Source organism: Schistocerca gregaria, chromosome 1 (genome assembly GCF_023897955.1).
Source record: "Schistocerca gregaria isolate iqSchGreg1 chromosome 1, iqSchGreg1.2, whole genome shotgun sequence".
NCBI lineage: Eukaryota > Metazoa > Arthropoda > Insecta > Orthoptera > Acrididae > Schistocerca > Schistocerca gregaria.
The window spans coordinates 703,288,734-703,315,802 of NC_064920.1; the positions used below are offsets into that span (position 1 = coordinate 703,288,734).

The following is a 27,069-nucleotide window of genomic DNA, read 5'->3' on the forward strand; positions in this document are numbered from 1 at the left end:
TGTATGATACAAATGGCCTTCCATGTCACACTTTTAATATGATATTGCAGTGCCTGTGTTATTCTGATTATGATGCAAAGTTCCTTTGGATATACATACATGTGCAAAGGAACAGGCACTGCGGCGACCACAGGAAATACAAATGAATTCACAATTGCGAGTAAGGACTGCCATAAGCTATAGAAGGAAATGATGTCGATGAAAATTTGTGGCAGACCGGAACACGAACTCGGATTTCCCACTTATCGCAAGCGGCTACCGTATCATTTGGCTGTCTGTGCACGGCTCACACCCAGACCCAAAGTTTCATATGTCGTCAACCATGTGTCTACGACGTGAACTCGTACATCCATTATGTATATTCCCGTACAGCTCAGACTTTGCAGTCTAAGTTTCTTGCCCGGTATTAGGAGATAAATACGAAATTGCAACGATGAGAGTGATGAATTGACGGAGTAGAGATGAAACAAACTAAATTTAAATCAATTAATTCAAAATACTAATAATGTTATCTCAATTAAGATTTGAAAATATAAATTTCTAATCGTTTCGTGAGTTTCGAACCCAGCGTTCCAGTGCTGTTATTAAAGCGCTACAATAGAGCACAACTACTTGGGGCAACAGTATCAACTTTACCGTACGGATGCGAAATGTAATTACCTGTTACATTGTCAGTGATTCCGCTATTGATAGGAATACAAACGTTTGTGTCCAGAAATTTCTGACACCACAAAGCGAGAATCGAATGCTGAGAACCGACATCGGGTCTCGAGAACAGCAAGAACTCGTAAGAATCGATAACTTGCAGTTCTCAGATCGCGGTTTGTCCCTCAGTAAACAGTAAATACAAATGTCAGCACATTTACGGTGATCTCTTGCATACACAGAGATTTGGGCGGATATCTGTATAGGCAGGTCGCTTTCGTGTAGATGGGCGTTAAGTGCTGTTAACTTATGTAAAGGCAATTTGTTGATATCGAAATGTACGTTTCGAGGGTACCCCTGCAAAGATCTGCAAAGCAAAGATCTGTAGTGAGTTGAAGCTTGTGTGGCATTTTCTAGGTCGCCATTTTGTTTTTAGCGGAGGTGCAGCATATGTATATATTTTACAGGAAAATCGTGTTATAGTGATTCATCTCTAACTCTGGGTGTCAACAATCGAAAAAAATGAGCTCTAATGGGACTAGTGAGACCCAGATAGTTCTGTATGGTTCGAGCGGTAGAAGTTCTTCACATTCAAACCATTCACCCACTGGGAAGGACTCGAAAAAACGGGAGACCGAAGGTTAGTTTAATTGATGAAAATTTGGATTGTGAAGTCGAAATATAGTTAGTTTTTTTTTTTTTTTTTTTTTACTGCCGGCTTGGTGTAATATATATTTGTAAAGGGTTTTTGACGAATTTTATTGGCATCTGTGGCGTTTGAAGATATCGACTCGTAAGTTGGTTTGAGATAGAAATAGCCAGTCCTTCAAATTTGGTTATGTTTACAGTTTTAAACATTTCATTGCACGACTCTCACGTCGTCATTTCACATAAAGTAAACCTTCAGGATTAAAGATGCCTCTTAGGTGAGGTAGTTAAGTAGAATGAGTACTTGACAGATTGCGGAAAGTCTTAGCTGCGATGCGTTGATCTACACTGAATTATTTTATTCATTACATTTATCTGTCAGTCTTGTACACAATAAAGGTTTTCCAAACGTTCCGTAAACATTGGTAAGATTACGTTATGCCCCTCTGGTTTGGGTATTTCGTGTTGTTCTCGGTTTTTGTCGTATGTAAATATTCAGGTATGCCTCTCTACTTTTAAGTACTTCACTAGTTATGTAGGTCTACAAATTAATACTTAGCAAATTTTTTTCATAATTTTGTGATACTAATGTTGTTTGATATACTATCGCATGACGTATTTCGCAAAGTAATGATGAGGGCCCCCAAAATTCAAACAAAACACACATACCCATTTTTTTTAATAAAAAAATATAACACTCCTAACATTATAGTGAAGTAGGCCTATTATGTTCGTCATTCCGAAGATGAAAGCCATAATCTGAATGTCTTTCCGCCCACACAGCCCAGCAAATGTGTTACATTTTCTTCTGTACAGTGAATGAGGACACTCCATGTCTAACATCTGGCTGTAGTCAGCTATCAAGCTGCAGAATTATTGGTCCTGATAGTCTGTACCTATCCTCATTCTATTTGTTTAATTTTTCATGGAATCTTTCTCCCAGGTCCTCCCTCACAGACCTAGATTTTGTAGGGAGCCCAGAAAGTGCAGCTCCATGCTCATTGAGATATTCAATACTTTGAAATTATCCAGCATGTTTCTCACTAATCATTGTGAGTTGCCAAGAAACAACTTTAAAGGCTATCAAAGGTCTTAAAATTTCAGTCTGTCTTAAAGTATTTCACCTTTTGTTAGTTTGTAAATTTCGGAGCTGAACTTTCACCTTGTGTAATAATGTTAGATTTTATGTGAAGTGGAGGCAGAGGTTGTTTGCGTCCACCTTCGGCTCGAATGGTATGATCTTCCAACAACTTTTGGTGCTCTAATTGGCCTGATACTTTTGATACCAGCACACGTTTTGCATGACTGGCCTATATGTGTAGGTAGTAGGGGTCCTTCCTTATAGTGTCAACATGTTTAAGACTCATGTGTCCTGATCCCAACCTTGATGTGAAAGTACCCAAAATATACTTCTTTGACAAACCTTTGCTGCCTTTTTTCCACTATATGTTGGCACAGATGTATCTAAATTGGTCAGGAGCATTAATATAACTTCCAGAAGGTAAGAAATTCACATAAGTGGGCACCAGTCAGTTTGGGGCTTCTTTCTAAAGTTGTGTGAAAAAAATATTTAAAACATGTAGACCCAAACATTACAATATCATCAGTGTATTGTGGGCTATAAAGTCAATCATCTTTTTGTTGCAGGTTGCATTGCAAACCTTCACAGATCAATGCTGGCATTATTATAAAGATTAAAAAGCTGTATTTTGCATAGCTCACAGACATTCTAAATTTGTCAGAATATGCACATCCTAATTATTTTACACGAAATTAGCATCTAAAAATACGGTAGGAAAACTCTTTACCCTTAAGAAATCGATCTCACTTTTAGCCTGTGTTATCTGATACACCAATCTAATTCTCAGCATTCTGCTCTCTTGTCTGTACTGCTCACATTTCACTTCCATACAAGGCTGTTTTTCTGAAAAATACTTTCAGAACAGACTTCTTACATTTTTGAAATTTATATTTGATGCTAACAAAATTTATCTTTCAGAAACACTTTTTCCTGCTAGTGACAGTTTTGTGCATCTTATATAATGTCTGCTTTCGCCATTGTCTATTGCTCTACCCTCCAAGTAGTCTTATTTAATGAGGCTACCATACTGCCATTGCACTTTTCATTTCTCTTGACAATCATCAAATAATTTTTGAAGACACTATATGTCCCATTCAACTGCTATTTCATGTCCTGTCTCCGACATAAATACAATATCAGCAAACATCAGAATTTATCTCCTTGAACTTGAGTTCCATTTCCAAATTTCTGGTTGGGATCCTTTTCTGCTTGCGGGTATAACATTATGGATGTACTACAGTCTTGTCTCAGTTACTTCTCAACTTCTGCTTTCCTTTCAAATCATTTGGCTCTTATAACTGCCGTCTAGTTTGTGTGTAAATTATGGCTAAGAGTAACCCGTTGCAAGTGCTATAAATGTAGATTTTCCTACCCTCATATCTCATCTAAGATGCATTGTTAGACAATGTTGCTAAATTTTATTGGGTTCCTAATACATCTTTTTCAGGATCATCATCTACAGTTTTTTTCCATTATTCTGTAAATATTTCATGTCGTTATGACTTATGAAACTGATGGGTCTGTCACATTCACATCACCACACCCTGACTTCTTTTGAATTGGAATTGTTGCATTCTCCTTTAAGTGTAATAGTACTTAACATTTTTCATTTACCTTGCATAGCTGTTCGCGGTGGTCTCGCGGTTCTAGGCGCTCAGTCCGGAACCGCGCGACTGCTGCGGTCGCAGGTTCGAATCCTGCCTCGGGCATGGATGTGTGTGATGTCCTTAGGTTAGTTAGGTTTAATTAGTTCTAAGTTCTAGGCGACTGATGACCACAGATGTTTAGTCGCATAGTGCTCAGAGCCATTTGAACCATTTTGCATAGCTGTTGCAGTAGCTTTTCTATGGAATAGTGTAGCAGAATCTCAATAATTCAAATGGAATTTAATCTGCTCCGTATGGCCTATTCCAACTTAGGTCACAGATGTTTTGTACGTTTCATCAGTTTATGGTTCACACTTAGGTCACAGATGTTTTGTACGTTTCATCAGTTTATGGTTCACACTTATGAAAATCATAATCTCCAGAATGCTCATGCTTTTTATCTGCTTGCTGCCATGCCTTATGCTTATACTGGATGGTAACCATTTTGCAGTTTCTGAAATGCATATCCCCCACTATCTCCCCTTCCCTGGATCACTGAAAGTAGTGTCAAGGCACCTGAAAGGCTTTTTTTCCATTGGAAGTTACCTTGTATCTGTTCATTTTCTGCTTGGTGAAACTTATTTTTCAGCTTCTAGAGTGTTTCTTTCATGTTGTGAGGTCTGGCACTCCCATTGTGCTTCTTCATTCCTAGTCTCTGCTGTATCTCCAACAGTTTCATGTCCAGTCTTCACTGTTTGAGAGCTCTGAAAGCTCACTGTCATTGAGTTCTAGTACAATGTTCTCAGTTTCCTTGATGGAAAGTTTCACCATATTAGTCTCAAAAACAGAAATATTTATTGAAATGAGCTATGTGATGCATGAAAATAATTGGAATATCCATCAAATAAATTAAGAATGATTAGCTTCCAAAATAAATTCAACTGAACATAAAAAATTGTATCTACAAAAATGAGAATGTCCATGTAGCACAAACACGCAGCACCACAGTGGTGTCAAGTGACAACTAGATTTGTAAAAATGTCACTAACAATGTAACAAAAAAGTTCACCAAAATAATACACACACAGTAACCTTACTTTTAACAAACTTGTTACAACTTTGTCTTCTATAAATTTTTGACAGGCCCGAAACAGAAAGGAAAAAGTGTCAAGTACATTCCACACACCACAGCACATGTAAAAGCACAGCAAATCTTCGACTGTTGACTTCCCTATTCAAAGCAGACGAAAGTGCTCCATGTGGCACACGTTTACTAGATTGTCATCTGCCACCAGCATGACAAAATGCACACATTCTGTTTTTCCACTCTGGAAGCATGATGATGCCATCGACAACATGATGCACGAAACAGTTACAGAGTAACATACTGCGCCAATGCAGTATATTAAAAAAATCTGGATTGTTTTGAGGTATAAATGTCAAAGGATAAGTTCAATGACCTGAATGTAAAATTCTTAGAAACCTGCCATGTTGCAAATCAATGTAAAGCTTTATTCTTTAACTTTTCAGTGTCAAAAGTTTCATTGCTGTGTTCAGATTGGACGCCATTTATGTTGAGACACACACGTAAATTTCACACAACTCCCAAACTTCGTAGACCTATAACTTTCTTCACAGTTGTGATATACCTCTCCTCCAGATTGGTAGTTTTATCTTATTTGGATCATTGGATACTCCAAATTTTAAAGAGATCCGAGTGGGTTGGGTTGAGTGCTGCATCAAACTGATGTGGAGTTACCACCATATATGTGAGCAGTTTTGTTCAGGCTCTGTGCTAACCCCAGGTCTGCATAGATTTGTGGTCTACCCACAAATATTTGTTTGCTCAGATGTGATTTGTGCAAACAAATCTTAGTGTGTTGATTGATCTTACTGTTAACCTTAGTTTTGTTATATACATTTTTTATTCATGTGTAGTTGCTTTTTACTGCAGATTTTATATTTATGTTAAAAAATGTGTATGATCTGTTGGGCATTTTGATATTGATGTTATCCATTTCACTCGTAATCATGAAGTGATCTGCTGATAAAACATCAGATATACTTGGTGGGTAACACCAGCAACTAGTATTGGACATGTTTAACAAATGAGAAGAGAGAGATACTTGGTTTCTAACATAAGTATGTAGTGAAAATAATGTATGAATAATAATTTCATATATTCTTAACAAGAGGAACATCAATATAAAGAGTGAGTAATTGTGATTCCTTAAACATGGTGTATGTGATATGTGCACTTTTGAGTACCTTTTGTTTCTTACAAAAAGGATTTGTTCCAATTATGCATTTTGTAATTAGTTGATACCATTCAGCAAGTTTTGTAGCATGTGAAGTTTCAGACGCTGATAGTGAAAACTTACAAAACAGATATTTCTTTGTAGCTGAAAAGGAAGAGCGGCGAAAGAGGCGCAGGTCCAGATGGGGAGGTGATGAGAAAGAGAAGACGTTTATTCCGGGCATGCCAACTGTTCTTCCTACAAACCTGAGTAAGCAGCAGGAACAGGCATATTTAGGTGAGTTTTATATAAAACATTATGGGTTAATTAATTTTTGTTCTGATACAGGTTTATATATTGACAATTTTGGCTAAGTGTGCTACCAGTGAAAAAATATAATTGATTTGATTATGTATTTTTCTGTGTTACTGAATATTCATATATTCTTACAGGTAAATGGGTTCATACTATGGGTGATTGATCTTTGTAATTTTTTTCCTCATTCCATAGGTAACTAGAAAGGGATCAGGATTTGATGTCATAATTTTCTCCAATATCTTTGACCAAGTGAGGTTGGACGTATAATACTCTGCAGTGTTCATTGTAATATCAAATTCAGTATGTTCTAACAATAATGACAATTATTTTTTGCAGTTTTATTGAGCCTGTTAATAAACCAAATTGTTCACTGGTGAAGATTAAATTGCTGTATGGCAATAAATTGTTGCAAGCATCATCACTCTTATTTTCACACTGCACAGATTATGTATATGTAGGGTCACATACCAACCCTGTAATTGGGAGGGGGGATGATTTTCTTGGAGTAATCACATTTTTAATTGGGTAATAGCCCATTATTTATTCCTGTTGTTTCATCGATGAAAATTTCATTTTTTGTGTCTGAAAAACATCACTTTATATACTTCAAATGTAAAATTGTTAATTATTTCTATTTTAAGATGAAAGTTTATATGATTTCTATTTGTTATGACTAATTTCTTTTATGCATTCGGTATGAAAGCTGTCTGTAGTTGACTTATCAGACTAGTCTTAGAAGGTGATATATACCAAATTTTTTCATTCTTATCAAGTATTTACTGTAACTTTCTAATTTTTGGGCTTTGTGCCCTTTTCTAACCCATTAAATTTCAGTTCAGCTCCAGATTGAAGAAATCAGCAGGAAACTGCGCACTGGCGATTTAGGGATACCAGTTAACCCAGAAGAAAGGTGTGCTTCATGAAAAATAACCACTTCTATTCAGCTTAGCATCATCTTGAAGAAGTCTTATCTGCCATCCTATCATTACTTCTATCATGGGCTTTGTATTGGTTTGGAAACTAAAATATTTTTTTTACAAGGATGGACATTTCAGGTTGGATGACTACGGTTTGAAACAGCTGATAACTAGCTTAAATTTTATTGAGAGTTTAATCAGTTATCAGTCTTAGTTTGAATTGCAGGATACTAAGAAGTTAAAAAAAATTGAATGTAGATCTTTGTCCTGAAATATTTACATTCATATTAATTTTGTTGTGTTCAGTTGAGGCATAAGTCACATCTGAAATTGTGACTTGAAAGTAGTCATATTAAACAAATTTCATGCAGACTTTGCAGTGGCTTCTGTTTATTTCTGAGTGTGCTATTTTTTACAACCAATGAATGCCAATAAGTGGAAAACTTCTTCAGCTTCCACTGCACTACACCTGCAATGTGTTTCTAACTTGAACTTTGTTTTGGGAGATGACATTCATTCCAAGTATTTGCTGTAAACACTACCATAGCAAGAAATGTAGGCATAGTACTCTTACTGGTATAACCTGTAATTTGCATGCTTTGGATGTTTAACTTACTATAGACAAATGAGTCAATTGTTCAAATTTTCCTTTTTTTATTCTTTCACTGTCATTTGATAGTCCATACAAGTCTCGTTTAAGTAACCTACCAATAGCCACTGCATTTCCTGCAGAAATTTTTAATACTTTTGTCCTGGGTGTGAACAGTGTTGTGATAATTTGATAAAGTTATCCTTAAACACAACTTTCATTATAACAAGAATTAATCTGTCATACTACATGCAGAGTTTACTGGAGGTAAATGCAAAAAATCATTTTAGGTATTTAGGCTCAACATTAGTTTATTGAGAAACTTCCACGACAGTGTGTGTTTTTGCCCCCAAGCTCCCTTTGTTTAAGGTATCCATTTCTTGCAAGAAGATTGTGCTGATATGGGGAATATTTTGATACTGTGTCCTTGCACTGGTATGTGTCAATAGAACTTGAAATAAGACGCATCTGCAGTCACTGGAGATTTATGAAAAAACATTTTAGCTGAATGACAATAAGAGACATGATGTAAGATTTGTTCCTTGATCAGTTTTGGTCCTGGAGTAAATTAGATAGCATATCTCTTACAATTGTCAGGCAAATATATTCTCAATTTATAATTATAATGCAAATGTGGCATCAACAAGAATGAAAATATTAAAGTTCTACCCTGAAGTAGTTACTGTTGATAATTTCTGCATTCTGGAATGAATCAACAGATGGTGATGTTTAAATCAAAGTAGCTGCTCTATGGGCACCCATTGTTCATAATTTCCAGAGACACTGGCTACAGCCTTGAAAACTAGCACACCACTGGAACAATAATAAACATAATTAATTTAAATTTGTGTAGTGCAGTAGTGAATATAATTTTCAGTATTGCTTGGTTATAGTTCATTACAAAAAGTTCATCATTATATTAATCCTGCAATTCAGACACCAATGTTTTTGCTGTGTTGCATAAATGCAGTTACATGTATGTCATGCAGTTCTTTTAATTCTATTGTAGTTCAGTAATATGTTGCAATTTCTTAACTTTCAACAGCATAATTTTAAAGTTAACTGATTTGTACTGTCAAAGTATCTTTGGAAGATTTCTCTGTTGCATCGCCTTGGTTGGTGTTCTGTTGATAAATGGTATACACAAGGGAAAGTAAAGGAATATGATTGATTTTAATAGACATTTCTTTACTAAATTTCGTATTTTGAAGTTGGATACATTTATAAAATTAATTCCTTGCTTAGTGCTTTTGAAGAAAAACTACTGACAGTAGCTGCTACATGAAAATCCTGATTCATGTTTGTTTTTTATTTGGTGAAAGGCATACATTTGGTTTTGAAGCAACTCTTTGTAGGTTGGACAATAAAGAGAAAATTGAGTGACAACATTGCCCAACTTGGTTGCCATGCACTTCTTGTTCTAATAACTAAGTAGCAAGTTCTAGTATTTACATAATGCCATGCAAGAGAGATTGTTGCAGTTTTTAGTGCATAATGATAATATCCAAAATATTTGTTAAACTACTTTGTCCTAGTTTCTTTACACATATAGTGCGTGACATGTAGTATCAGACTTTTTGCCAGAATTTTTGTCTTTCACTGAAATGTAGCAAAACACAAATGAAAGCAGTTTCATGAGAATTTTTCTTATTTGAATTATCGAAATTGTCACAAGGCATTTGAGAATGCTGAATGGATTTTAATTCAGCAGATTGAGGAATACTTGGCTGTTGCTTGCATTACTCCTGTTTGATGTGGTTTTATATGCAGATTGCTCCAAGAACATTTTCAAAGAAACTTGACTAGTTACATTGCTCTTAGGATTCTCTGAAATATTCTTCGTCACTACATTTACGTCAGTTTGCATAGTTTTCTAATAAGAAATATATTGGGGAAGAGTGGCAGCGAAGATGTATGTGTCTTTAACACACACACACACACACACACACACACACACACACACACACACACAATAGACCACCCAAATGAAAAGATGTTGATAAAGTTTGGAGTAGAACACAGTCAGTGTGTTAGGGCTACCATTGTTTTCTCCTCACAGTCAGGAAAGTATGGGTTACATAGTTTACTCATTTTGCCCTTGTAATTTATGTGGGGCATCAGATTTGCAAAAATGTCTTACCATAGTAGTGTAGGTATCTTAATACTGTTTTTATTTTTAGTGTATTCGTGTTTTTTATTTTAAAAAACTTAAGAGCACAAACTGATAACTTTCTCTACATTCTTACAGATGATGGTTGCACAGGCCATTTTTGGCAAAGGCATTCTAGGCTTAATAACCACTATCTTAAAATAAGATGGATGGGAGCTTCATAACTGCTGACCTAAAGAATAGAAGGTTGCTTTAATCAGTTTTCATTTCAGACTGCAGAACCTGTGGTGCCAAAATTAGTCTTCAAACACATTAAAATACCTCACTGATTTTCTGATATCAGTAGGCTCCATAGCATCCATTTGTATGGTTCATCTTTGTATGGTCCAGACATTGTAATTAACTAATAATGTGGTCACAAATTGTGCTTTATCAATGAAATTGAAAATGATTTTTACTTCCACGATGCAGTAAGAAAGTATGACCATTCTTACTGCATTTGCATTTGTGATTAAATTGGTGACTGAATAGTAGATCAGTAACTTCAGGCAAAAGTGAATTAATGAGGAAAAGTAAATTCTTCATAACATTCCCACTTTTCTTTTGCAGCTTTTTATTTAAGCAATAATATTTTAGTAAATCGATGATACTTTCTTTCAGGAAGCCCCTCCCTTTTAATCAAGAGTGGTTTTGTTTTTAGATTTACGTTTCCATCTAGCTTTCAGATACCATGTGTTAAATTTTTTTTTTCATTTCTTTACAACCAGCTTGTTAATTTAGGCAGTAATTTTCCTCATTTGACAGGTTAAGGATGCTGGAAATGTCCTCAATAAACCAAAACTTCATTATAATCAATAGGGATTTTAAATGGATAGGGTGACTGGAAACCCAACTCAAATTTCATTTTCAAATTTGGTTTTCATACCATCATTCATATAAATAATTGTCAGGTATTCTCTAATTTTGTGTAAAATAATTTCTTGCTCCTTTTGTATCTTATAAAGTTATTTGATTAGCCATTTCCATATGTGGTTTTTGTAATTTATTTTTGCTTTTGCATCTTTCTTTAAATGTTCTTTTAAGTAATTTTGTCACATCTACCTGCTTTCTAGCATTTGCTTTCTGCTTGAAGAACAAATTCTGTGCATGATAACCCTGAATGAAATTCATAGTTGTGAAAATATTATTTTATTACTTTCTCCCTGTGTGTGTTCCTAGCTCAGAGCCAGAGAGGGGTGATAATGGGAGGTGGGGTGAAGTGCTTCACTAGCACTCATTTCACAGGGCCCTGCACTAGAGTTTTCCAGTATTTGGTAAACTGGTAATGTGACTGTGCACATTGTAGTGACTGCAAGTATTGAGATGCAGTATGCCAGAACTTTGGCTGAGCTGAAGCTACTACAGAATTAAAAAATGTAAAGACATTAAAGCTGTTTTCATTAATTTGAGTTCCATAGTAAGGGGGAAAGTATTAAATACAAGCAAAAACTGGATTTTAATATGCAGTGTAGGATTGTGATGTGAATGCACAAAGAATGAAATATAATGAAAGCAGAACATTTTTAATTGTATATGATTAAATGCATATTCATTAGTTTCAGTACTCAAGTCTCCCATTAGTGTGGTATTGAGTTCAGTGCCGTAAGTTTTCTTCCTAAATCTGTTTAATCATATTTAACATTTCAGCAACTATGAACAAGTGTTATTGCTGCTTCACTCGAGTTATTTTTTGTGATTTATTCCACTGCAACCTGTTAAATACATTTAGGTTCTCTCTTTACTGCAAAGGATGCTTATGGAGAATAGAGGATTAACTGAACCAACCAGAGTAAATCTCATTGTCCATTCCACAAATTCACACCATGCTACTACAAGTAACTATAAGGTACCTTTCCTGACATTTCACTTTCTGGGGAACCATTATGAATAGGATTCTTGCCAATGCGCACTGCAGTCAGTGTAGTGAATCAATCTGCTATCCTCTTGATTAAATGTGTTAAAAATGACTCGAAGTGTCTCTAATTTCTAAATCATATCAACTATAGGACTCTGCCGCCAAATAATCAACGAGCAACTGGTTGTGTTGACCCTAGGCTCTGAAATTCAAAAGCATTTGGTAGTCTGGTCAGAGATTGCTGTGAGGATAACCATGCCAAGGCCAGAGACTGTTAATGTGCTCTCCCAGAATTGTCTGTATCTGAAAGTCTGGTCTAATGTACAGAGAGTAGAGAGCCACAACTGATGCGTGTGAGTTTGTGAGGCTTTGTTATTCTGACCTGCATGAAAGAATATTGGGAGTAAGGAATTCTGGTAATGACTTTAGACCATATGGTACACCCACCTCTCCCTGTACCTTGCTGCACAAGGTTTTACAAAATAGATGACATGAACCACAGAATTATAAATGCCTATACTATACAAGATAGGTTCAAAAAGTGTGGTGGTTTCATGTTTTCATGAGAAAAATATTTTTTATTGATTATTCATGTTCTTCAAAGTAATTTCCCTCAGATACATTTGTGTCAATACTTTTTCCAATCCTCGAAGCACTTCTCATAAGCACTTCTTGGTACATCCTTGAGTACATCCAGTGATGCAGTTTTTATTTCCTCAGTCATTGAAAATCTCCATCTTTTCATAGGTGACTTCAATTTTGGGAACAGGAAAAAGTCGCAGGGGGTCAAATCCTGTGAATATGGTGGCTGTGGAATGATTGTTGTTGTTTTTTGGCCAAAAATCTCTCACAAGCAATGATGAATGAGCTGGTGCATTGTCATGATGTAAAAGCCGTGAATTGTTTTTCCACGATTTCGGACTTTTTTGGCGTATTGCTTATTGCAAATGGTGTATAATGTCAAGGGAATACTACTTATTGACCGTACAACATCGAAGCAAAAATTCATGATGATCTACACCATGGTAATTGGAAAAAACAGTGAACAAAACTTTGACATTTGATCGAACTTGGTATGCTTTTTTCAGTCTTCGCTCTCTAGGATGTTCCATTGGGACAATTGGGCTTTGGTTTCGGCGTCATAACCTTCAACCCATGTTTCATAACCAGTTACGACCATTTTGAGCAAATCAGGATCATCATTGACGTCATTCAAGAGGTCCTAAGTGACGCTCACATGATGGCTCTCCTGATCAGAATTGCAAAGTTTTGGAACAAACTTTGCTGAAACACGTCTCATGTCCAAAGCATCTGGAAAAAATTGTATGACACAAGCTGACCGATATGCCAACATCGTCGGCAGCTTTTCTTACGGTAATTCAACGATTTTCCAAAACATTTTTCTGAACAGCAGCTTCGATGTTATCATCTGTTGATGACCACCCAGAGTGAGGTTGGTCATTGTCATCTTCTCGGCCATCTTGGAAGAGTTTGTACAACTTGCAAACATTTTTTTTACTGAGAGCAGACTCACCGTATGCCACTGACAACATTTCAAGTGTTTTAGAGCACGTGATTCCATTTCTCACACAAAATCTGAAAAAAATTCGTTGTTCTATTTTTTATAATAATCTAAAATCGCCGAGCATGCTAAAACATGTCTAACCTTTCTATCTGTCAAAAACAAATGATGCTGTACACTAGAAACTGTGAATGTATGTTTGGAACAGGTGTACAAACATAACAATAAAATTGATAATCAAATTACATTGCCCACCCACTTCGAAGTCGCCTTACTTTTTGAACAGGCCTCGTGCATTTAGGGGTAGAAAATAGTGGAACTCCATGACCTAGAGATAAGTTTGTGAAATTGGAAGGGGAGTGAAGATCAAGTGGGATATCAAAAGATCATCAGAAGTGCAATGAATAAGTAAGAGAAACAGAGAAGGAAGGAAATTTAGGTGTAGGTTGTAACGTAAACAGGGTAATTAGGAGCAGTATTATAGAAATTGCTGAATCTACCTAAATAATACACTATGTGATCAAAAGTATCCAGACACCTGGCTGAAAATGGATTAAAAGTTCGTGATGCCATCCATTGGTAATGCTGGAATTCAATATGGTGTTGGACCACCCTTAGCCTCGATGACAGCTTCCACTCTCGCAGGCAGTCAGGTGCTGGACGGTTTCTTGGGGAATGGCAGCCCATTGTTCACGAAGTGCTGCACTGAGGAGAGGTATCAGTGTCAGTTGATGAGGTCTGGCACAAAGTCGGTGTCCCGAAACATTCCAGAGGTGTTATATAGGGTTCAGGTCAGGACTCTGTGCGGGCCAGGCCATTACAGGGATGTTATTGTCATGCATCCACTCTGCCACAGGCCATGCATTATGAACAGGTGATTGATCGTGTTGATGCAATCACCATACTCGAATTGCTCTTCTACAGTGGAAAACAAGAAGGCACTGTGTTTAATGCATTTTGGAAATCTAGAAATGGGGAATCTGCCCCGTCCCCCTTCCCCCTCCCCTCCCCCCTCCCCTCCCCCAGACGACTCCCGCTGCCCCCTCCCCTCCCCCAGACGACTCCCGCTGCCCCCTCCCCTCCCCCAGACGACTCCCGCTGCCCCCTCCCCTCCCCCAGACGACTCCCGCTGCCCCCTCCCCTCCCCCAGACGACTCCCGCTGCCCCCTCCCCTCCCCCAGACGACTCCCGCTGCCCCCTCCCCTCCCCCAGACGACTCCCGCTGCCCCCCTCCCCTCCCCCAGACGACTCCCGCTGCCCCCTCCCCTCCCCCAGACGACTCCCGCTCCTAGGTACAAGCAACGCTATAGCCTTTACTTACTTTTATTTTACCTGTAACTTATGATGTTTTGTGGTTGTGTTGTCACCAGTGTGCTCAGGATTTTATGAAACTGCTCATTATAGCATGTTTTAAAAACTGTACACCTCATTAAACAACATAATATCTCGCCAACACAAACCTTGTTGACTTATTTTTCATATAGTTACATTGAAACTATTACAGATTGCAGTAGCGTCTCCCTTACTTCACATAAAATTGAGCAAATGAATAAAAAAAATCAGATGTCATTACTGTTTAACTTTTGTCCATTGGAAAATTGTTGGCTTGTTCCTGACTTGAATCTCTTTGTATTCTTCTTAATTCTTCTGTGATTTACCACAAATCCCCCCCCCCCCCATGGCAAATACACACAGGAAAAATTGAGGAAGTTCACTGCCATATCTTATCATTCTCCACAACATCAAACTTCTAACATATTGCTGTTTGTAAGATGCAAAAACATAAGGATATGAAATGGTAGGAAGTGTTTGAAAATTTTCAGCTTGTACTGGCAGAAATCTAACATAAATTTCTGTGGTTAATTTATATTAGTGTGTCCACCATTAGAGATGGATTTTTAAGCATGCAGTTACTGTTGATGAAACGCATAGGATAAGTCACGTCTTCTGTACAAATTTTCTACATACGCTTCACTTTTATTTAGGATTGATTGCCGAGAATGCATGTATTGACTATTAGATTAATCCTTAAAAATTATTTTAAAAAGAAGAGAGATGATGGCTACATTAGAGACATAAAGAAAATCAGGGAGTAGTAGTTCCGGCATTCATCTTATTACTTAGGGAGTGACAAAAATGCTCTGTATAACTTTTTGTAGTAAAGGAATTTTTGGTTCACCTCCTGCTTTTCCATTTTGTCTCAGGTGTGCTATACTTCTCCTTTGCAGATGAAACTGTTGAGTCAGTGGTTAAAATAATTGCATAAATTCTGAGTAGAAGACATTTCCAGTCAGGTGCCATGTGATACTCTCAGTACACAAAACACAGTGTTTGATAAAAATTTTATTGGAATGACCAAACGATTCTTAAAACTTGACAACCAATACTTGCTAAATGATTTTGAAGGCCAGTTAAGACATTTCTGCGCAGTTTATCTTGGGTATGTTTTTGTTAACTGACATTTGATGTATTGTAATGGTGGTTGTATTGCTGTATACCTTACATAGTTGATGGCAGCATATAAACAGGAAAAACTTATCAAGGAATAGTGGTGTGTTTTTAGAAAAAATTAAATACTTTAGTGAAAGAATTATCATTCTTCAGTTTTGTAGTGTACAAAGTGACTCTCATATATAAATCTGATCCATTTGATTAATAATAGTTTCTTTCTATGACAAAAAACAACATTTTACACATTTACACACTTTTAGTTAATGTAGCTTCATAGAATCCCCAAAATTGCTAGTATCTATCTACATTATTCTACAACCATTGGTATGTTTGTTCAACAATATTCCATGGGTCATGAGGCCATTTGGGATCAGTGTGTAAAAGTTGTTCATAATCCTACCACTTTATGGAATTAATACCCAAAGAAAAGATTGGAATATAGGATCTCTATACTTCGTAAAGTGGCCCAAATTAATTTTACAATTGAAGTGGGAAGGCCTTTACGCGCATTACATTGTTTAAATAAATTTTATGAGTTCAAAATTGACACATGGAAACTTTTTTACGGTTGACGCTGATGTGTCCAAACATGACGACTTCTGTCAACTGCTCAGTCATGTGGCCTAAATGTGCTTTCTTGATAATACTCTCATGATAGTGATTCCAGAGCAGTTTTCTTTCTAGTATACAGAATTATATTTGCTCTTCTGTCAGCACTGAACTGGATGGTCCAGGGTTGTCTTGTTCTGTTAAGTTTGTCTTCCCAATTTTAAGAATGGGATCTGTGCGTAAATACTTCAGTGTGATGTGCCTAAAAATTCTAACATCATAATCCATTATCATGTTCTCTTTCAGAGGCAGAAGAAACTTATTGCTGGGTGCCAGGACATGTGTGGAAATCTAAGGAAAAGAACTTGTTAATGTTACCTCCACTGTCTCTGACCTACTCTGTTTAGCCAGGTGGTACATGACATTATGGGCCATGTGTTGGTGAGGGGCTCATTGGCAGGACATGAGGGGCAATAAGCCACAGATAGTGAAATCTACAGTGCGACCATGGCTTACCTCATGTTGCTCACAACAGTATAGCCATTATATAAATTATTCGGGCATTTTAGCATGAACATATCTTTCTCTTACAATGATAGGATCCACACAAGTGTTGATGCCTCAAATTTTGAGTAAAAATTTTTTTCTGACGTGAGGTGTGGTCTCTCCCATACGACCCACCCACCCCCTACTGTAAATAATAATGTGAAAAATGTAGTCTAAGTTTTAAGGTTCTGCACATTTGGGCTTCATGACATATTAGGAGAGAAAGCTGAGCTTGTAGCAGCATGGCTGGGTTATCCATTATTATTAGTCCACCAGCTATCATAACAGTGCAGACTGGGTAGCTAGGGTATCTTTCAACTGGTAGATGCTGGGGTTTTTTCCCCAGTTTTTCTGAAGTTCATGTTGCAGGTCCTGCTGCACAGAACTTAAGTCAATTAATTGCATTGCATTTGAAAGAGTGGTCTTTTTCTACAAAGTACTGCAAAGAAACATGGCTTTTTAACATTGAAACAAATATGTTCTGTTTTCACAAGAAGAAATATTCTTTGCCTTTAATTTCCTAAATGGAGATAGAATTAGAAGATATTGGTACTATAAATAAAATTGTTTGAAAATGTGGTTACTTAGTGAAAATTAATTTCTTACACTTGCTTTAATATGAAACATTTTGAAGCAGTTTTTTAAAAAAAAGTCCCACATCACTGGGTATCTTTTCTTGCCACTTTCCCAGATCTTGACTTGCTTGATCATGCACAAACCTTGCATTTTCTCCAATGCGATTTTGACACTTCTGTAGATGGAATCAATTTAGGGCAGTGTCCTTCACTGAGTCTGTTTACAGGTGAGCTATTTTGAGTTAGTTGATATAACCAGGCTTTCTTATGTGGGCAGCAGATGAATTTAGTGTATAAAGCTTTGCTGTTTACAAGAGTGTGAAAAGAATTTTTGCAGTCAGCCATAAAGTGATGGAGAACATACTGACCATAATTGCCAGTCTGCAAGGCCACATTACACATTGGATTTACTGAAAGAAAATGTTCCTATTCGCTATTTTACTCAGCGGAATCAGGAACTAAAACTATAAATAGGTTTTGAACTGTGATTAAACTGATTAATATATTTAGTAAAAATTCACACACACAAACACATTATTATTCATGACGATGTCCCTATTGGAAACAGCACTATTAGCAGTTCAGAGATGACCTCCAGAATAAGTTCCACGTAAAATGTTCTATTACCCCGGCTTCTCATCATCAAAGTCAATTGCTCGCCTTAAAAGCGGAAAATGATTTCACCACTTGCCATGTGCTTATGTTAATATTGCGGGGCAGCACACACAGTTACTTCCCTGAAAACTAGGCAGTCCAGGATGGTGTACAGTCTTCGCTAGTTCACTTCCTATGTTTATCAAAAATGCTTTTGGTAGCTATCTGGCTGTCATGTCATCAGAGACACAGCATATACAGGCATTTGACTGATGCTGACAGGTTCATATTTTGGTGTGAAGTCTCTCTTCTTAAGGCCCCTGGTTGTATTTATATATGGGCACAGTGCACACCAAACGAAACATGTGCTAACAACAGCTCTAGGCACATGTAGCAGCAAATAAATGTTCCCTTTTTTTATATACATTAATATCTCTGGCATTTAATAGTTCAGTTTTCTTAATTTTTATATGAATGGAGTTAAACTTGGTTTAGTTACTGAAAAAATTTTAGCTCAACTGCATTCAATTTCTGCCAGCTAGAATTTTTAGAACGGAACTAACAGTGGAAAGTGATGTGAACTGCCTCTTTTCGATTGCTTGTAATGACTTGCACTAAAATCTTGAAACTTGGTACAGCTTTATTATTTCATCAGTTTAATCAAGTGCTGTAATTAGAACTATCTATAACAAGTACAAATGATACATAATCTTTTATGAATAAGGTAGTCTTTGTGACTATTCAAGCTTTCCTGCGGATGTGTTGTAAATAGTCTTCACAGGTTTACCACCATATCACATTGTGCAAATTCCACAATATTTCCTTGGAGCAACAGTCGGACATCTTCAGTTGAACCAACTTTGCTAATGGTTAGGTACAACTGACGGTATCCGCATGCCGATGCCCTGTTTCTAGAATACACATGCAAAGAATGCGCAGGCGCAGAAATCGCATATGTGCAATGATTTGCAGATAGATGGTGCTGAAAATCGCAGAGCAGCTCTCCTGTGCATGCGCTGTATGCTGCGTTTGCTAACAGTGCAGCTAGACGTTACTCACCAATGGCTGTACGAGACCAATGTTACGACGGGCCTGTTATTGAAGAATCTGGATTTTTGCATTTAATAGCAGCCAATGCAGGGTTCCAGGCTGTGCTCAGGTGAAATTCCACATCTTTGTTGATGAGATTATTGGCTGTATGAGTATGTATTGCTTGCTTAATGACGCAGTCCCAGAAAGATGATGCCGGGGATAAAACTTCTGTCTTTTCATAAATTCAGGCCAAGTTCTTTCTTAACTGAACCCAACAGGTTTCTCTGTTTTGCAGATGGTTGAAAAAAGACACTTAATTCCATATCTTCAGAGGACTCTTCCTATTCTTTATGACATGGCACCAAAACACGGCAAAAAGGCCAAAGTGGTGGGTGTCTTCGTATCTTCATTGTACTCCATAGATTGAACTCGCCTGGGCCTGAATGCATTATGTATCTGTCTCTCAGAATAACCATTTTGTCGGAACACTGTCTTCAAATGTTTAGCTCACTCGGCAGGCTTTAAGGATCGGATAGCACATGTGCTCTATGAACTAACATATGTATTGCAGTACCGCATTGTGCAGGATGATGGCAGCTTGTGGCCTGTAGATATAGATCCATATGCGTTGGCTTGCTGTAGATGCTGTGTCCCAAGGTTCCATCTGCTTTCCTTTGTATCAAAACATCAAGAAAAGGTTAAGTACCTTCTTTTTCCGCTTCCATTTTGAAGTTTGTACTTGGATGCAGTGAATTCAGATGCTGAAGAAACGTAGGTAGAGCATGAAGTCCATGTGACCACACCACAAATGTATTTTTGCGTCATTAAGGAAGCAATACATATTCGTGCAGCTGATAATCTCATCAACAAGGATGCGGGATTTCAACTGAGGACAGACTGGAACCCTGCATTGGCTGCTATTAAATCCCGATGCGAAAATCCAGATTCTTTGATAACAGGCCCCTCATAACATTGGTCTAGTATGGTCATTGGTGAGTAATGTCTGGTCGCACTGTTGGCAAACACAGCATACAGTGCACGCACAGGAGAGCCGCTCTGCAATTTTTGGCAGAGGGAGTTTGAATATGGCACCATCTGTCTGCAAATCATTGCGCATGAACGATTTCCTCTCCTGCGCATTCTTCATGCACGTGTTCGAGAAACGGTGCGTTGACGTGCGAATACCGTCAGTCGTGCCTAGCCACCAACAAGGTTGAACCACCTGAAGATGTCGGGCAGTTGCTCTGAAGAAATATTGTGGAATTTGCACAACGTGATCTGGCAGCAAACCTGTGAAGACTATAAGGTACTCCGTGTTTCAAATTTAGTTTATAATAAATAACTTGAAAACTAATAGAGGTAGCTGAGTGTCACATGTATAGGATTTTTACCTGACTGAGGTTACATACGAATTTTCTTCTTTCTGAGTTAATATTCAAAGCCTTAAAAAAAATGCCAGTTTTGCCCAAAACATTGCTTTGATCAAATTGATACTTACAACTTTTGGTTAAGATTTAGATTAGCACATTCTGAACAATTTTTATCTTTCTAGCTTCTTTGTTTAGCACGACTTCTTTTTTCTTAAAATAATTTATTTACCAGAACTTAATCATCTGATCCTCTGAGATTTAACAGTTTTAACATTAATATACTGAAGCAAAGACTGACAAAGTTTGGAAAAGTTACTTTAATTTTTATTTTCACTTTTATATTATGGTGCAATACTTAGTATGCTATGCACAGGCACTTTATGGTGATGTGACACTAACAGTAGTGAACTGATTTATAAGTCCCAGCACACTCGCTCACTTCTGTACCTCGCGCAGTGATACAGTGCTTGTTTCACCACACTTTGTTCACCAATCTCTTCCAATTCAATAATGAATTAAACATATTGTTGGCCCATATCTTTTTGTATAAAATTATGAATTTACAGTCATCGTGAAAATGGGAAAAAACTAACTTTCTACCACCACTTCGTTTTCTCCAAAATCGGATGTTGCCCAATAGTGGTTGCTGGTGTCTGTAACAGCCTTTTTTATTATAATTAAACATAATTATGTCTAATCTGCCATTCCCTAGTTTGTTCTGACAGTTACATTTGTACAATAGACAGTATGTACATTTACAGCAAAAAGTAATGAAACAAATATCTTTTGTCACTGCTTTCAAAATTAGAAATTTGTTGATCAAGTGCTGAACCACTAGTCTTTAACAAAAAAAAACTGTTTGCTCAACACACAAGGCCATCTTGAAAATATTTTGCCCATAAAGCATGTAGCAGACAACAATAGAGATTGTTTGCGTAGCATGTGATCTTACCTTTCTCCCCAATATGAGCAACAGATGCTGCCATCTGTGGTATTTTGTGATAGGGCAAGCATCATAGAGTACCTTGATTCAGACAATACATGTAACACAAACAACAGAATACGTTTACTAAGCTGAGAAATGGCAGACATAGGTACTGTATTTTTCAATTCAATAAACTTACGACAGCCGTACACTTTAAGATTTTTATTTTGTTCTGAAGGCCCCCAGTTTCAGCAGTTCATTTTGACATCTTCAGGCCCCATATGCTTTTTTTTCAAATAAACGAACTTATTGTATAGTGCCATAAAACTGGATATCGTGAATTCCAACTAGCATGAATGAGCTGCACAACGATTGGAATTCACGATATCTAGTTTTACGGCGCTTTATGGTGAGTTTGTTGATTTGAACAAAAGGGTATGGGACCTGAAGATGGCAAAATAAATTGCCGAAACTGGTTGCTTTCAGAATAAAATAAAATATCTTTAAGTGTACAGCTTTTGGTGAAGTTATTGAATTTAAAAGTACTAAGAGCCGATGTCCTCTGGCCGTAATGGACCAACAGGGATTAGGTACTATATTGTACGTTTTTTATTATATTCTGTGCAATGTAGGAAGTTAACTGTTTTTGTCCTACTATTTTGTAATAGATGTTATTGACAGTTACACTGTGGTGTTTCTCTTATTTTATCTCTTTTGTGACCTTAGTTGGATTGATGATGTATTTTAAATTGTTTTCTTTTTCATATATCATTCTTTGTTGGCTTTAGAGATTTTCTTCTTTTAATCTATTTTGTGTAAGGGTACTGATGACTCATTAGTTTATGGTTCGAAAACAGTGATCGTAATAATCGTTACATCACGGTTGTCAGTAAAGTATGGAGGTTTTTGTTAGCCATTTTTTCTAATCCTGAATAAAAAGTTTTTCCTTATCTATGTTCGATGTGATGAAGGTTAGACTGAATTGTCACATGAATTGATATTTTTTCTTTCTATGGAAACTTTTCATTTACTTTCATGAAGCTTGTTCTGCAATGGTGTGGTAGTCATTAAAGAAGTTTCTTCTTCTTATAACAACCAGATTGCTAGCTGAAAAGGAATGCAGTATTCCAGGAGTGGTGCTGTAAATTTCAAACATAAATTGTGAATAAGTAACTACCAGTCATTGTACAGCTGCAGGGCAAGCCTTTGATGTGGTTGTAACAAGTTGTTCTCTATTCAAAACGTGTCTTCTTAGGATACTGACATGTTGGTTCTGCTATCATACCAATAAAATATCTTCTGTAATGGAGGATGACTGTAAAGTTTTGCAGTATTATACGGAGTATTTTTTAACCTTCATCAAGATATTTTTTAAATATTTTTGTGGTCTCACTGAATGAAGTGCCTCTGTTCCTTCTTCACTTTAAAGATAAAATAGTTGTCTGTGCTAAGAATAGCACAGGAATTTCATTGTTTTCAATCAATTTTGTTTCTCTTTCACTTCTTCACATTACAAAAAATCACTGTTTTGCCATTTCAAAGACACTTTTCATAAAAAAAAAGTGCAGCTCATCTACAAACATACGCAATATGACTGAGTCGTCGTGTTTCAACATCTATTGTGTTTAACAACATGACTTCAAAATTGTCCCTTTAGTCTTGGTACAATTGTGATTCAAACACTTTGCAAATGTTAGGAGTATGTACTGTATAATGTTAGTTAGGAAGAGATGAGAAATGTGAAATATTAGTTCATGAAAAATGAGATGTGTGAACCATGTTTACAAAATATGGACAGCAAGACTCTTCCACTCCAAACAGAGAAAGTTTTAATAACAATATTAAGTTTGCTTGACTTTCATTTTCTTAAATGTGATCGATGTTTTTGGCCTTCTCAATTACACCTCTTGTCATATTGCTATTCCGTTTTTTACTAAGAGTGTGCTTTGCATATAGAAATATGGTGCTTAATCTTTTGTACTTGGTGGGAATATTCTGTATTCAGAATGTCTGGTTCTTAAGTTAATGCATGCTTATGTTGATATTCGGATAGTGTTTTTATATTACTGAAGATTAGAACTAATTGCTTCAACTTGTTTTCAGATCTCCATCTCCAGAACCCATTTACAGCAGTGATGGCAAGAGACTCAATACAAGGGAGTATAGAACGAGGAAAAAATTGGAAGAAGAAAGGCATCATCTCATACAAAAAATGCTGACACTCAATCCAGATTTCAAACCACCTGCTGATTACAAGTATGTGTATTTCTCATAGTAGTTATTCATCTCTAAGATTGAATGTTTGTAATTAACAATGAAAATTTATTTTTGTAGACCACCAATTATCCGCGTAAGTGACAAAGTAATGATTCCTCAGGATGATCATCCAGACATCAATTTCGTGGGTTTATTAATTGGCCCACGAGGTAACACCCTAAAATGTAAGTATGTTTCATTAGGTATATTATTTTCCATATATTGTAGCTTTTTGCAGCAAAATGATGGATTATATTTCTTACAGCCATGGAACGTGATACGGGGGCAAAAATAATTATTCGTGGCAAAGGTTCTGTAAAAGAGGGAAAAGTTGGCCGGAAGGATGGCCAGCCTCTCCCTGGAGAAGATGAACCATTACATGCGTATGTCACAGCTAACAATCCAGAAGCTGTCAAAAAAGCAGTTGACAAGGTAATATCATTGTGGCTCATTTTACTTTTGAAGTATACAGGAAACATTGTGTAATAAAGATCTATAACTACAGAAAAGATAATTATAGTTGACTATCTCAAGGGATAAGAAATTGCCAATATGGACATCTGTATATTGTTCTATTGTTTCTGTGTATTACCCATGTGAAAAAATTGGCACAGGTTTGGTTCTCATGTTTTTACCATACCTATTACTGATGCTACTTGTAATCTAACTTGTGCTCTTGCTTGCAGATAAAAGAGATAATAAGACAGGGAGTAGAAGTTCCTGAAGGACAGAATGATTTAAGGAGAATGCAACTCCGTGAGCTAGCGTTACTAAATGGTACCCTGAGAGAGAATGAAGGGCCAAGGTGTACCAACTGTGGTGCTTCTGACCACAAATCATGGATGGTACGCACTTTGATTTGTAATTCTGTTTCTGTGATCTCTGCTTGTGATGTAATGGTAAACTTGAAATAGGTTAAAGTTCACAGAATTTTGTAAAATAAGAACTTCCCAAAAAAACTGCTTTATTCGATACTGCACTTGAAACACCACCACATCAGATTAAATAATGAAATGACACATGAAAATTAGTGAGAGACTGATGCAGAAAAATTTCAAAAACTGGAAATGGGAGAACAATCACTGATAACACTGTTAAAGACACAGTGCCGAGTAATATTTGAATATTTTGCTTCTTGTCTCACTCCGTAGTTTATAGTGGAGTATGTCTAGTTCTAAATAGTTGATGTTTAGCATGTATTTCTGTGCATTGCAATTTCATGGCTGCCAGACATTATGTAGCTCTTGGTCATTTTGAACAATGGAAAGTCCAGGATGGAATAAAAATAACATTAAGAAAATAATAGTGTTGTGTGTGTTGTGTGTAGGGGCATGGTGCAGTTAGGTGCTTTTTTTTTTTTTTTTTTTTTTTTTTTTTTTTTTTTTTTTTTTTTTTGAGGGGTGTGGGGGTGGGGAGTGGAAGGAGGGCAGAAAAGGAGATAAGTAGAGAAGGGCAAAAGACTAGTAGCTGAATAGAAGGCTGTGTGGCACTGGAGTGAGGGCAGGGAAGGGGGATATGTACATCGTGTTGGCAGCATATACAGCAACTGGGTGGGTCTGCTGTCTCTCAGTAACAATTTGCCAGTGCCCATTTTTGCGGACAGACAGCATGTTGGTTGTCATGCCCAAGTAGAAAGCAGCACAGTGGTTGCAACTTAGTTGGTAGATCACATGGCTGCTTTCTCAGGTAGCCCTGTCTTTGATGGGATAAAAGATGGTTGTGACCAGGTTGGAATAGATAGTGTTATAGAGGATGTATAGGACAGGTCTTGCGTCTAGGTCTATTGCAGTGATAAGAGCCATGTTGCAGGGAGTTTGGAGCAGGGATGGAGTAGGGTTGGACAAGAAAACTGTAAATTTTCGGTGGGCAGTAGAATGTCATTCTGGGACAGGTGGGAAAGATAGTGGGTAGAATATTCTTCACTACAGGTCACTACAAGAATTATTTGAAACCCTGACATTGAATGCAGTTCATATTGCTCAAGCCCTGGGTGATACTGAGTCATGAGACGAGTGCTACCTTGTGACTGGATGGTGGGTATGTGGGAGATGGTTGGGGACTCAAGAGACATGCTGGAGAGATAACTGTTTCTAGACGGTGGCAGGAGACCGATCTTATGTATGTGTGCACATGCATGCTCTTGGCCAAAAGTTTGGATGTGTAGCAGTCTTTCTGTTTTGCCTGTCTGCGACTGTGTCTCCGATATGTGGTGAGGAGCAGTCTACCCTTTCCATAATATACTTGGCTGTTTTGTGTGGCCGGCCGCGGTGGTCTCGCGGTTCTAGGCGCGCAGTCCGGAACTTTGCGACTGCTACGGTCGCAGGTTCGAATCCTGCCTCGGGCATGGATGTGAGTGATGTCCTTAGGTTAGTTAGGTTTAAGTAGTTCTAAGTTCTAGGGGACTAATGACCACAGCAGTTGAGTCCCATAGTGCTCAGAGCCATTTGAACCATTTGTTTTGTTATTTGTAGCTTTCATTTGAGACTTAAAGTGTATAAGCAGTTTTTAATGATATTTCTAGCTTTATACACAAAGAATAGTAATTGGAAGCAATAATTTAACAATAAGTTGTTACACTGAGGATGTTTATCAAATAATTTGGTCCCAAATTTGATTCCTCTACTCATTGGTGTTAAAAACAGCAGTGTGATGACTGGATTGTGTGGTTTGTGGTGTATTTAATTTTAACACTTGCTTCCTTCTCATTTGTTTGAATATGTGGGTAACTTTGAAATTTACTGGCTTGCCTTAAGTGTGTGACTCAATTACGACAAAATTTTTTGTAATGTTTAATATGACCTTCCACCACTGACAAGCTGTTTCACAAATGAGAAATATTATCTAGTGCTATTTGTTCAGTTACAAAGTTAAAAACCAGAAAGTCATGTTAGATCAATTTGTCAGCTGTGTAAATAATTGAGTCTGTATAATTGCAGTATGACTGTATGATAGCTTTTTGAGGTTCTTTGCAGAGGCCACAAATGTCTGGTTTGAAGAAAATTTGGTTTTGCAGAAATGTTCAGATGGTGGAAGGTGGAGAATGTTACAAAATACCAGTTTTAAAAGCAAAAAGCACAGTTCTTCTTCTTCTTCATATTATTATTATTATTATTATTATTATTATTATTATTATTATTATTATTTGGTGTGATTCACTGGTCTAGTGCAAGTCTTTCAATTGGACACCACTTCCGTGATGTGCATGTCCCTAATCTATCCCAGTT

At 37.0% G+C, this 27,069-nt stretch overlaps 1 protein-coding gene across 1 annotated transcript in view; it reads left to right on the forward strand.

Moving 5' to 3' along the window:
• Positions 1 to 813: 813 nt before the first annotated feature.
• LOC126365735 (splicing factor 1-like) overlaps positions 814 to 27,069 on the forward strand; it is a 33,274-nt gene continuing 7,018 nt past the window's right edge. Inside the window, exons 1-7 of the mRNA XM_050008188.1 lie at positions 814 to 1,285; positions 6,363 to 6,494; positions 7,350 to 7,425; positions 23,693 to 23,845; positions 23,924 to 24,030; positions 24,111 to 24,277; positions 24,532 to 24,690. Coding sequence (XP_049864145.1) covers positions 1,168 to 1,285; positions 6,363 to 6,494; positions 7,350 to 7,425; positions 23,693 to 23,845; positions 23,924 to 24,030; positions 24,111 to 24,277; positions 24,532 to 24,690 — 912 coding nt within the window. The 5' untranslated portion in view covers positions 814 to 1,167. The remainder of the gene's footprint in view (positions 1,286 to 6,362; positions 6,495 to 7,349; positions 7,426 to 23,692; positions 23,846 to 23,923; positions 24,031 to 24,110; positions 24,278 to 24,531; positions 24,691 to 27,069) is intronic.